Source organism: Camelus bactrianus, chromosome 9 (assembly GCF_048773025.1).
Source record: "Camelus bactrianus isolate YW-2024 breed Bactrian camel chromosome 9, ASM4877302v1, whole genome shotgun sequence".
Lineage (NCBI taxonomy): Eukaryota > Metazoa > Chordata > Mammalia > Artiodactyla > Camelidae > Camelus > Camelus bactrianus.
In genome coordinates, this window is record NC_133547.1 from 2,782,950 (window position 1) to 2,796,247 (window position 13,298).

At 51.0% G+C, this 13,298-nt stretch overlaps 1 protein-coding gene across 3 annotated transcripts; it reads left to right on the plus strand.

Moving 5' to 3' along the window:
• Positions 1-1,935: 1,935 nt before the first annotated feature.
• HSPBP1 (HSPA (Hsp70) binding protein 1) lies at positions 1,936-12,141 on the plus strand. Of its 3 annotated transcripts, none has more exons than XM_074369066.1 (8): positions 1,936-2,126; positions 2,448-2,744; positions 4,370-4,574; positions 6,297-6,521; positions 7,342-7,497; positions 7,607-7,703; positions 8,178-8,289; positions 11,672-12,141. In XM_074369066.1, the coding sequence occupies exons 2-8, from the start codon at positions 2,541-2,543 to the stop codon at positions 11,744-11,746; spliced, it is 1,074 nt and encodes a 357-aa protein (XP_074225167.1). In that variant the 5' UTR covers positions 1,936-2,126; positions 2,448-2,540; the 3' UTR covers positions 11,747-12,141. The 3 variants fall into 3 exon arrangements, with proteins under 3 accessions (XP_074225167.1, XP_010960201.3, XP_074225166.1); XM_010961899.3 differs by having other exon boundaries at positions 1,936-2,121; positions 2,445-2,744; XM_074369065.1 differs by having other exon boundaries at positions 1,937-2,121.
• Positions 12,142-13,298: the final 1,157 nt, after the last annotated feature.

Here is a 13,298-nt window from a genome sequence, read left to right on the forward strand (position 1 = left end):
TGAACCAAACTGACAAAAATCCCTGTGCTGTGGAGCTCCCACTACAACGGATGAGGCGGGTGATTGATATGTAAGATAAGCAATCAGAACATATGGTATGTTACAGAGTTGTGATCAGTGACAAAGAGGAGACTAAAGCAGGGAAGGGGGACAGGAAGGCTTTGTGGAGTGCGGGATGATTTTTGATACAGTGTCAAGTGAGGTCTGGTCAGTGAAGGAACACTGAAGGACAATGAGAGTCAGAGCCATGTGGATAAAGTGCCAGGAGCCTTCCAGGCAGAGGAAACAGCAGTGCAAAGGCCCTGTGGCAGGTGTGTGCCTGGTATGTTATGGGAACATTAAAGGGGGCAGTGAGGGGGCATGAGGTGGGGAAACACATCACATAGGACCTTAGAAACTGGGTGATTATATGTCCTGGCTTATGCCTACTATTCTGTAATTGTTAAAAGGGTCTGTTTTCATTCTGAAGTGTCTTGCTATGGATGAAAAAATTATACGATCACCCTTCTAACAGTATTGTTGTAAAGGCTATGGCCTTTATAGGGTACCTGGGGGGGTTTTCATCTAGGCCACCATTATATTATATGTATATTTATATATGTAATGTTATATGCAGTTACATGTTATATATACATATATGATAAGTGGTATTATGTATAATAATATATGTTAATAGTATTATCAATAGGTGGACATCTACATAGCTGTACTTAGGTATAGTAGGCTGCATTATGGACGCCCAAAGATGTCCACATCCTAATTCCCAGAACCTGTAAATACGTCACCTTACATGGCAAAAGGGACTTTGCAGATGTGATTGAGCTAAAGACCTTAGGTGGGGATATTATCCTGGTTATTTAGGTGGGTCCTCAATGTAGTTACAAGGGTCCTTACGAGAAGGAGGCAAGAGGATCAGAGTCAGAGGAGGAGCCAGGATAAGGAAAGAAGCAGATGCTGAAGTGATGCAGCCACAATCCAAGGAATGCAGGAAGCCTCTAAAAGCTGGAAAATGCAAGAAAGCAGATTTTACACACACACACACACACACACACACACACACACACACACACACACACACACACACCGCTTACATGTTTGGTTTTCTCATCTCTGTCCAAAAGATCACCCAGCACATCCCAGACCTAGCAGTGTGCTCAATATATTTGTGGCTGTGGGCTCCACCAGAGTCGAGTACAATGTTCTACTAGAGAGGAGGGCCTCTGACGTCAGACTAGAACAAGAATTTCTTAAAGCCCAGCCCAAAGCCAACACCTCCACAGACGAGGCACATTCCCAGATCTGAGCCCCAAATCTGATGCAGGCAGGCCTCCAGAACCTAAACATTGCCTGGGCGTTTTACTTCTAGGCTTCAAGAATCCCCTTTTCTGCACCTCGCAGGACCCAGGGAAGTTTCCACTAGGGAAATGCTGGTTGATAAAAGGGCGCCAAGAACAGGCAGCCTCCTTTGTAGAACGGGGAAACTGAGGCCAAGGGAGGGATGGGCTGGGCCAAAGGCTGCCTGGATCAGGTATTAGCGGGGAGAACGCCAGGCTCCAGTAAAAGACCGGATGGGGGCACAGGTGTCCGGAAGAAGGCCCCGAAGGTGCGGGACCGCACAACTGCCAACCATGGGGTGGGGCAGGGCCAGGAAGGGGGCGGGGCTTAGCTGGGAGAGGACGAAAGGTCTAGAACAGGGGCGGAGCCTGAAGTGGCGGGGAAGGGCAGAGTTTAGAACTGGGGTAAGGGGCGTGGGTGTGGACGAGGTCAAGCTAAAGAGGAGCCAGACCTGGGGCAGGGCCTACACTGGGAAGGGGTGGAGCTTGCAATGAGGATGAGGAGGTGGGGCTCACTAGGGGCGGGGTCCGGGCCTGGGGCGGGGCTTAGGTGGGAGCGTGAGCATGAGGGGCGTGGCCTGTGTGAGGGGTCTGGCCGGGCCAGGTGGGAAGGATTTAAGAGCCGGGCAAAGAGGCCTCCCGCCCAGCTACGGCCCGAAGTCGGGTGGCTGCGCCAGGAACTTCCGGGTGGGACCGTGCGTATTTCCGGTCAATATGGCGGCGCCCAGCATGGTCAGGTGCAGGCGACTCTGTCTTTAGTAGCGGCGGCGACACAAGGCCCAGGGAGGTGAGGTGCGCCCCGCTCTGGCTCCTTTTTTCCGAAAGAAGGGAGGAGACTTATTGCTAAGAAGACCAAGGGGAAGGCTTGTTGCTGTGCAGGCCGTGGGTTGCTAAGAGACAGGAACGCCTGCAGTGGAGATGGGGGAGGGGTTGCTAGGGAGAGTGGGTGGGGCCTGTTGCTAGGGAGAGAAGGAGGGGCTTCTTGTAACTTTGGGGAAGGGTCCTGTTGGTGTGAAGGAAGGAAAACGGGCCGTGGTGAAGGGAGGTGTGGACCCAGTGGTTTGGGGTCATGGGGGGCCTCCGAGCTCCCCTAAAACGCCGCCTTCTCAGCAGACCCCCAGGAGTCGACCGGTCAGGACGCCAGAGCTACCTCAGCGGTGACCATCCCCTACCCCAACACATTCTTACCTTCTTCGCAAACTGCCCATGGCGGAACAAGGCTCTGGGGGCAGCCGCCTTCCCCTGGCGCTGCCCCCAGCCTCCCAGGGTTGCTCGTCTGGGGGCAGCGGCTCCTCCGCAGGGGGCTCGGGCAATCCCCCGCCACCACGAAATCTCCAAGGCTTGCTGCAGATGGCCATCACGGCGGGCTCTGAAGTGCCAGACCCCCCTCCAGAACCCATGAGTGAGGAGGTAAAGGGTGGGGACCTAATGAGCTGGGGTGAGAGGTGTGGGGACAGAGATATGTTGGGAAGTGAGCCCTGGGGAAGGGCGGGAGTCCAGGGGTGAAGGCTTAGTAGATTGTATTTTTTGTGCTTGATGGAGTTATTGTAGACTGAAGGTCGGATCTCTGGATCCCCGCACTGTGCTGGGAGGCAGAATATCTGCTGGGAGGCAGAATAGCCTCATGGTGAAAAGTAAAAGCGAGGGCTCTCCAGAGCCAGACAGACCTGGATTCAGCATTTACAGCTGTGTGACCTTGGGTGTATCACTTCATCTTCCTGAGCCTCAAGTTTTTCATTTGCAAGTTGATGCTAATAATAAGATTCACAATGGTACTTCCCAGGGCAGTTCTAAGGTTCCAGTTGAAGCAGAACACCACACAGGCGCATAGCCAAGTGCTCCTGAAGGCAGCAGAGTGTTATTAAGAGCACAGGCTCTGTGGACAGACTACTTAGGTTTGACTTAAGGCCATGCAGATGGCTGACTGTGTGACCTGGGGCAAGCCACACCTTTCTGTGCCTCTTATTTTCTCATCTGTGAAGTGAGGATAACAATACTTACTAAACAGTCTTATGGTTACTGGGAGAAAGAGGGTGAGAAGGGATAAATTTGAGAGTTTGAGATTTGTAAATGTTAACCACTATATATAAAAATAGATAAAAACCATTTTTTTTCTGTACACCACAGGGAACTATATTCAATATCTTGTAATAACCTATAATGAAAAAGAATATGAAAACGAATATATGTATATATGTATGCATGACTGGGACATTATGCTGTACACCAGAAGTTGTAACTGACTATACTTCAATAAAAAAAAGAAAGAAAAGAAAACAATAATACCATGGAGGGTTGTTTTGGACATTAACAGCAATATTTGTTACATATGATGCTTACTTGGCCATGGTGATTACAGTATACAAAACACTGTGCTAATTCAGTTACAACCACAATGTCGTTGAACCTTTAGGACAGTAAGGAAGGAAACAGGCACAGAAAGACAAACATCTTGCCCAAATTTATCCAGGACTGCGACTACAGAGCCTTCATATAAGCACTTAACATGGAGCCTGGCCGAAAAAAAAGCTAGTGGCCAATTCTCAGGGATGCTGTTCAACACCCAACGATGCACAGAATGGCCCCCACCACAGAACTGTCCAGCTCAAAGTGTCAGTAGAGACGAGGCTGAGAAATGCAGGTCCAGCCTGGACCTCTTCCCTGAACTTGAGGCAGCCTTAGGCATGTCATGGGTCCCTCAAACTTAGATGTTCAGGAATGAGCTCTCATCCCCATTCCTCCTGCTCCACACCTGCTTCTCTTGCCATCTTCCCCATCTTCTTCTAGTTGTGCAGGACAGAAACCAAGGATTCCCTGACATCCTCTTTTTCTCTCACACCCCATAACCAGTCTCTCCATAGGTCTGTTGTCTAGAAAAGAGTCTGTCCATAGAAAGGGTGCTCGACAGATAACCTGTTGGTGGCAGAACAGTCAGCTCTCTGTTGGCTGTTACTATTAGTGACCGTCACTCATGCGTTAATTACTGATACATTTTGCTTCTTTCCCCCACCCTCCTACCCCACCTTGTCCCCCAGAGGCGCCAGTGGCTGCAGGAGGCCATGTCGGCCGCCTTCCGGGGCCAGCGGGAGGAGGTGGAGCAGATGAAGAACTGCCTCCGAGTGCTATCCCAGCCCACGCCCTCCTCGGCTGGTGAGGCTGAACTGGCCGCTGACCAGCAGGAGCGTGAGGGGGCCCTTGAGCTGCTGGCTGACCTGTGTGAGAACATGGACAATGCTGCAGGTACACCCAGGCCCTCTCCGGTGCGGGTCCGGCTGCCAGGGTCCTACCCCTTTGGCCTCCTGATCTCTTTTCTGTCTCTTGCCTCCTCCTCAGCTCCGGAGTCTTACTGCAGCCCAGCCCCTGTCTTTTGTCTCAGGGACCATAATCCAGCCTCTTTCCCAGCCTCCCAGCCTCCAGCCTCACCCTTCCAGTCTGCCTCCGACTCGGGCCCCTAGTGGGACTGCCCTGTCCCTCCCTCCTTGGTCCCCATGCTACCCCATGTAATGATGATACCAGGTTCAGTCTACCATCTCCCTGATGCTATATGAAACTGGCCGTTTCGCCCTGGTCTGCTGGGAATCCATTGCCACCCCCTAGAGTAAGAGACAGGAGGTGGTTCTGATGGGTTACTCAGATGAGGCTTTCCCGAGGGGTGACATCTGATCAGAGACCTGAAGTGAGGGTGTGAGTCATGCATGGGATGAGCTCTGGAGAAAGCAGTCCAGGCAGAGGGATCGGCCAGTGCAAAGGCCCTGAGGTAGGAATGTGCCTGGCACATGCGGGAACAGCCGGAAGGCCAGTGCAGCAGAGTGGAGTGAGTGAGGGACAGGGGTTAGGAGGTGACGCTGGGCATACAGGGCCTCGTGGGCCATGGTGGGTGCGGCGGATTTTATTCTAAATGCCCTGGAGCCAGTGGAAGGACGAGTCACCACCTCCACTTGGAGGGGCGTGGTGTAGTCATTGAGGGCGTTGATTGTCTGTTCTGGACGTTTCATGTACCTGGAATCATAGACGTGTGACCTTTTGCAACTGGCTTCCATCACTGAGTGTGACGTTTTCAAGGTTCTTCCATGTCAGAGTCTGTATCGGAACTTTATTCCTTTTTGTGGCTGGCTGGTACTCCCGAGTGTGGATAGGCCACATGTTATTTACCCATTCATCAGATGATGGGCATTTGGGTCAATTCCCCTTTTGGTTGCTGTGAGTAATGCTGCTGTGAACACTGGCATACAAATGTCTGTCCAAGTTTCTGCTGTCGATGCTTTTGGTTGTATGTGTAGGAGCTGTCACATGGTAACTCCACGTTTAACTTGTTGAGGAACTCTCAAGCTCACCGCCACTGCTTTATTTACGAAAGCAAGTGGTGGGCTGTTGTTCGGTGACCTCTGGTCTGGCGTGTGCTTCTCCCGCAGGGGATGTTCCAGTTGTCACAAAGACGGGGAGGTCAGAACTGGCATTTAGTGGGCTGGAGCCTGGGACCCTAACCCTCCAAATGCTGATGTTGCACACTGGCCTTGGAGGGACCCCCCCAAGTTGGGAGAGAGCAAGCCTTTGGAGGCAGGCTCCCCTCAGCCTCACCAGGTGTGTTAGTCCATTTGTGCTGCTGTAACGAAGACCGCAGACTGGGGGCTTAAAGCACAGAAGTCTATTCTCGCAGAGGCTGGAAGCCCGGGGGTTGGTTCCTTCTGAGGCTTGTAGCTGGGGGTCTTCTTGCCGTGTCCTCTTGTGGTCTCTCCTGTGCACGTCTGTGTCCTCGCCTCCTCTTTTGATAAGGGCACCAGTCATATTGGATTGAGGCCCTGTCCTGTGACATTATTTCGCCTTGATCACCTCTTTAAAGGTCCTGTCTCCAAGTGCCATCACATCCTGAGGCCCTGGGGGTTAGGGCTTCAACATAAGTTTGGGGGGGGACACAGCTCAGCCCATCACACCTGGCCTATCTGCTCCCTTCTCTCCACACAGACTTCTGCCAGCTGTCGGGCATGCACTTGCTGGTGGGTCGCTACCTGGAGGCGGGGGCCGCAGGGTTGCGGTGGCGGGCAGCGCAGCTCATCGGCACGTGCAGCCAGAACGTGGCGGCCATCCAGGAGCAGGTGCTGGGCCTCGGCGCCCTGCGCAAGCTACTGCGCCTGCTGGACCGGGACACCTGCGACTCCGTGCGTGTCAAGGCCCTCTTCGCCATCTCCTGTGAGTGTCCCGGGGGCTGCTGGGCAGGAGCTCAGGTCCCCAGGGGCCAGCACCAGCCAACGGATCTGCTTGAGGGTAGAGGGAGAGGGCTCTTGTTTGTTGATTTATTTCCAGTACCTGTCGGGACTCTGCTGGGCACTGGGAACAGAGCTGCGAGCCCAGCGCACCCTCTGCCGGTCAGAGAGCCAGACCCTAAGCACACAGGCCGAGGCCCCGCTCGAGTGCTGTAGGCCCGTCGGAGCTCTCGGCCTTGGCACTGTTGACATCGGGGGCCTGATCGTTCCTTGTCGTGGGGAGGGGGGCAGCTCTTGAGGGGGCTGCTTGAGCGTCCTGGCAACATGGCAGCGGGCTTCTCCCAGAGAACACAGTCCTGAATGCTGGTTAGGAGCAACGGAAACTACAATGTCCTTTATCTTTTTGTTTTTATTTTTGTACCACTTAGAACATACCCCTATCTTGTCCCTCCCCCTTTCCATCTCCCCACTGCACTGGTAACCACTACTTTGTTCTCTGTATTTGTGAGTCTATTTCCTTTTTTGTTGTATTCAGTAGTTTGTTGTATATTTTTAGATTCCACATGTAAGTGCTAACAGTATTTGTTTTTCTCTGAACTGTGTACTTTAAAAAGGTAAATTGTACAGGCTATGGAATTATATCTCAATTAAAAATACTTCAACGTAATGCTTGCAAAGCCTGGCCCATAGAAATCAATGATGATGATGGTGATGATGGTGGTGATGTGGTGATGGTGACGGTGGTGACAGTGGTGACTATGACTGTGACCTCAATGCCCCAACTTCCCCCTCACCCCTACCCCCAGGCTTGGTCCGGGAGCAGGAGGCTGGGCTGCTGCAGTTCCTCCGCCTGGACGGCTTCTCCGTGTTGATGCGGGCCATGCAGCAGCAGGTGCAAAAGCTCAAGGTCAAGTCGGCATTCCTGCTGCAGAACCTGCTGGTGGGCCACCCTGAACACAAAGGTGGGGCAGCCAGGGCACGGAGCCTGGGTGCTTCCTGAGGTGGGGGCGTGAGGTGGGGGAGTGCATGGGTGAAGGGACCGCCCATCTGACTCCTGTGGCCCTTCTCCAGGGACTCTGTGCTCCATGGGGATGGTCCAGCAGCTGGTGGCCCTCATCCGGACAGAACATAGCCCCTTCCATGAGCATGTGCTTGGAGCCCTGTGCAGGTGCGCTGGGGCCTGAGAGGACGGCACCCCCTCTCGGGGGTTAAGGGTATCAGGTCAGAGGGGAGCAGGAATCCCAGGGCTGGCCCTGTCTGAGCCCATTTCCTCACCTTAGGGGCTAAGACAGCAGCCTGGGGAGGAGGGAGAGTCTTTCTTACACACATGCTCCCCTGCGCACACAAGAAGTACAAGAAGAGTAGAGTCTTAAGAGAGTGACAGAATGGACAGCAGAGCGAGCAGGCAGCAGCTCTCATGTGTGGCGCTGGCGCCGGGCCAGGCACTATGTTAAGTGCCCTTTTTTGTGCAAGTCTCATCAAAGTCCCTGAGGTAGGGTGGGGAGGGGACGTTAGTGAAGTCCAAGTTGCAGATGGGGAAACCATTGCAGCATGGGGAGCCACTTGCCCAGGCTCCCATGGGAGCAGTGGGGGGTGGGCCCATGCAGAGGGAGGCCCCAAGGACCGCTCTTCTGTCCCGCAGCTTGGTGACAGACTTCCCCCAGGGCGTGCGGGAGTGCCGGGAGCCTGAGCTGGGCCTGGAGGAGCTTCTGCGGCACCGCTGCCAGCTGCTGCAGCAGCACGAGGAGTACCAGGTATGGCACTGCTGGCAGGGCCGGGGCGGGGCCAGGGGCCCTGCCTTCCTGGCCTCTGTGGTTCCAGTCAGCAAATGTCCACTGCCCCCTCCCTGTGCCATGTGCTGTGTTAGAACCCGGGGGGTGGTGGGGAGGATGAGAGGCTGGGAGTTTCTTAGAGTAACGAATTCACTGAATTATTATCCAAATTATTTACTACCACTATTTATGTCATATCATTCAAATATTTAATAATCAAATATTTATTAGATTGATAAATAACAAGTAAATGATAAATAGCAACCAATTAAACATTCAAATAAATAGATAAGTAACAAATATGTGATAAAGAACAGCTCATTAGCTATTTAATTAGATTAAGGGTAATAAGTGGTAGATAACAAGTAATAAATAACTCGCTAGATAGTTAAATAATAAGTAACAAGCGGCAATACAACTCAGAGATATTTAATTATATAGATATTAAGTTACAAGTGATAAATAACAACTCTGATATTTAATTAAATAGATAAATAACAAATAAGTGATAAAGAGCAACTAATTCTACATTCAAATAATCAGTTAATTATTTAAACAACTAAGTGATTTAGTTAACTGTACTTCAGTGATTTAGTCATTCGTAGAGGTACTAGCCAGGCGTTAATACTTCAGCAAAGCCCAGCACTGCAAACGTGCTGCGCTTCTGGGACCTCGGTTCTGCTGAGTCCATTCCTCTATGGACACCATCAAGAGGCGTGCCGGGCACTGGGTGTGTCGGAGTAGGGGTGACTGGGAGAGGCACAGTGCCCGCCCCCAGGTGCTCGCCCCCAACCTTGTCACAGGAACCCATGGAGATACGTGCCTGTGGGCCATGGGGCAGGGGGTGCCCTGGTCCTGTCTGGCCTCAGGGAGCATGTCTGTCATTGCTCAACACATCCGTGTGTTTGTTCCCTGAGCCTCTGGTGTGCCAGACCCTGGTACCAGACCATGAGGGTTGACCTGGTAAGGGAGGCTTCATGTGAACTATCCAACATGCCTTTTCTCTGTTTTCAAGAAAAAATTTTAACAGTTTTATTAAGGTATAATTGACATATATGGGAAGTGTGCAGTGTGAGAAGTTTTGATGTATGTGTACACCTGTGGAAACTGTCATTTTTCCATCTCTCACATTCATCAGGGGTGGGTCACCCACGGGCCAGGCCCCGACCTGGGTACTAGGGATTTAGTGAGGAGCAAAGGGATATAGCTGTGGTTCCCACGGGGCAACAGAAAACATACACTCATATGTATATTTACAAATACAAACACATCTATTGTGTGTGTGTATATATATATGCATGCAAGTATAATGTCTAATATATGTGTGTGTATATATATATATATATAAAACTTAAGCTATACTGTGGTGTATAATATGACATCAAAGAGTTAGAACTATACTAAAGAAAAATTAAACTAGTGACAATGGTGGGCAGTGATATTTTAAGTAACATTGTGCATTAGTTTTCTAGGGCTGTTACAGATTACCACAAATTGGGTGGTTTGACACAGAAACTTAGTCCTTCACAGTTCTGGGGACTAGACGCCTGAAGCCAAGGTGTCAGCAGGGCTGTGCTCCCCCTGAAGGTGCTAGGGAAGAATCCTTCCTTGCCTCTTCCAGCTTCTTGTAGTTGCTGGCAATCCTTGGCATCCCTTGATGAGATCCATCACTCCAATCTCTGCCTCTGTTTTCATGTGGCTTTCTTTCTCCCCTGTGTGTCTGTGTCTGTGTCTTAGAATTCTTTCCAGATAGGTAAACAGAGGTCTGCTTTAATTTCAGTGTAATTCAATATTACAATTGCAGAGGAGAGGGTGTAGCTCAGTGGTAGAGTACATGCTTAGCATGTACGAGGGCCTGGGTTCAATCCCCAGTGCCTCCATTAAAAGTAAATAAATAAACCTAATTAGCTACCCCCTAAAACAAAACAATGAAACAAAATTTTTTAAAAATGTATAACTGCATATTTCCTAAGGTGACTAGATCATTGTTTAGTTGGTCCTCTTTTGCAGGTATGTTTGTGGGCCCCATGTAGAGTTTAATTTCACTAATGCTTTTTGAATGGGTCCCATAGTCACGTGGTTCAAATTTCAAGATGCACAAGAGGGTAACAGTGAAAAGTCTCCCTCCTACCCCTGCCCCTAGCACCCAGTCAGTACCTCTCCCGGTTCCTCAGGTGGCCTTCCTAAGATATCCTGTGCACATACAAGGAAATGTGTATAGAAAGTCTTTTCCTCTTCCTCTCTTCATTTTGTGTAATTTCAGCCAATCCTGACCTCCCTTCTGCTCTTGCTGTATTCCCTTTCACACCGTCTCCAGGAGTGCATTTCCTGTCCGTGCCTATGGCTCTATCGTCTTTCCTCATGTAGCTGCACAGTAGGGAGAGCCTCTGTCATGTAACCGCCCCTCTCCATGGACGTGGAGGTAGTTTCCACCCTCTCACTACTGCCAGCTCTGCTAAAAGAATAACCTTTGACACATATTACTTTATATGTGGGAGTATGTCTACAGAACAGTTTCTAGAAAGGAAAAGACTGGGTTAAGGTAGATTAAAGATGAAGTTACAGGCTTAGGGGCCATGTCCTTAGCTGTTGGCCAAGTTGCTCTCCATAGAAGTTGGACCAGTCGACACGCCAGCCGTGAGGGTGCCTAGCTTTCCCACATCCTGGCCAGGACAGGGTGCCTCAAGCCGTTTGACCTTTTTTTCAAACTGATTAATGTGAAAAGCACTATTCCAGTCCAGCTTACATTGTACATTCTCCAGTTTACATTCTCCCATGAGTGAAGCTGGGTGTCTTTTTCCTTTCTTGTGAACTACTCATCATATCCTTTTCCCATTTGTCTACTGGGTGGTAGTTGTTGCAATTGATTTATTGAAGCTCTTGAAGTATTAAGTTTGTTAGCCCTTTGTGATGAGTTGCAAATATTTTTCACTGCTAATTGTTTTTCTTTCATTTTCGTTTCTGGAATCTTATTGCCATGTAGACAACTTTAATGTTTATGTAGACCAACCTCTCCCGTGCTTCTTTCTTGGTTTCTGGCATTTGTACCCATGGAAGGGGTTTTAAGTAGAAATTAGTAAAGGTTGGTCATATCTGGGAATTAGAAATAGCCTGAGGGGGCTGATGTGAGGACAGACCAGAAGGGTGCGAATGGAGGCGGAGAGACCCTGGGTTCTAGTTCAGTAGTCCAGAAGTGAATGAGAAGAGAAACAATGAGTCATGTATCTCAGCGGATGTTGAAGAACCCTGGCAAGCTGCTGGGGTGGGGGGCAGGAGAGAAGAGGAGCCATTTCTGGATGCAGGGTTGCTGGAGGCAGGGCCTGGCCTTTGCACTCAGGGCCCCCCATCTTGCCCCCTATTGCAGGAGGAACTGGAGTTCTGCGAAAAGTTGCTACAGACCTGTTTCTCCACCCCGACGGACGACAGCATGGATCGGTGAAACCCGGTGGCTTCTCACCCCTTCTCGGTGGGAACCCCAGGCCTCTTGCCTCCTCTCACTTACTGGGCCCTCTCTCAAAGGAAAGCAGGGCCTTGTTGGTGCTGGGCTGGGGCGTGCCAGCCTGTCTCCGCTCAGCCCCCTGGAGGGGCGCTGAGAAAGGGGCTGGCTCCGTGGACCCCTCTCATGCACTCACTCCATTCCCCTTTCTCGTGTCCACACTGCTCTTCCAATAAAGGTGTTTTTCTCCACCTCCTTCACTGCCACCTTTGTCACCTCCCCTGGAGGGTGCTGTGGGAAGGGAGGAGAGGCACGATCTTAGGGGACCTGGGGAGCCCTGGACGGGACGGCAGCGGGCAGAACCTAGGAATAATAAAAGTGTTGCTCTCTAAAATCAAGACCCATTGTCTCCTTTTGTCTTCCCTGCCTCTCTCTGGAGAGGGAGTGTGGGGGACACCCGTCCTTCTTAGGTCTCCATTGTCTAACTCTCCTGTTTGAAGAATCCCTACCTTAGACGTCCGCACCGCCCCGCCTAAGGCGGAGGCCATATTCTTTCCCAGCATGCTGTGCAGGGGCGCATCACGTGACTTCAACTCCGCCAATCAGCGCTCACTGTGCCTGCCTGGGGACCGTGCTGGCGAAGGCGGGAGCGAGTGCTAGAGGTCTGGCGGTCCAGTGCCAGGGATGGAGGCACTCAGCCTTTTTTCCAGCCTTCTCAGAGATGGGGGGGCGGGCCTGGGACAAGGGAAACTGCCTCACCTCCTTTAATAAATTCCTTTTCAGTTTAGCCAGAGGTGGTTTCGTTTACAACCAAGAGTCGTAACTAATGATATATTCCAGAGGAGGAAGCTGAGCCCAGAGTGGTTGATCCGTGGACAAGTTCATAGCCTAGATTTAGACCTGGGCCAATTCCAAAGCTGTGCTCCTCTTCCCTGTATCCTGGTTTCCTAGCCCCGTTTGATGCCAGTCTAATTCCTCTCCTGTGGAATTTACTTGTATGGAGAGATTGATTATTTTCACTCCCCTTCCCAAATTCAGGATAAATCGAAAGGTAGCTACAGGATCTGAAAATTGGAGATCAACTATCATCTGCATCACTTTTAAAGCAGATCTGAGAAAGCGGCACTCGTCTTGCTGACACGTCAGCCCAGCATTAGACATGCTTGTGTGCCTGGTCACAGGCAGTACTGGACATGCACAGTCCTTCCCCTTGGGTGCAGGCACCAGGCTGGAACAGTGGGCAGGCTGGTTTTGAGAGGAGAGAGAGTTGGGGGCTAAGCCACGAGGCCCATCCGTTCCACTAAGTCATTCCTCAGCCCCTGGAAGGGGTGGAGAGGCCAGGAAAGACAGTCAGCAATAGGAGTTTCTCCATGTGAAAACGTGAGGAATGAGTGTTCTCACCAAACAGTTTAAGAAGCTCCTTCCAATTCTAATACAAATAACAGCATCGTCTACCTGTGTGCTCTGACAAGACTTCAGTCCTTAAAGCCTCTGTAGCTTTTCCAGGTTCTAGGAGATCGACCTTGTCAGCTTCTCAGGTTCCATTTGGTGCTTA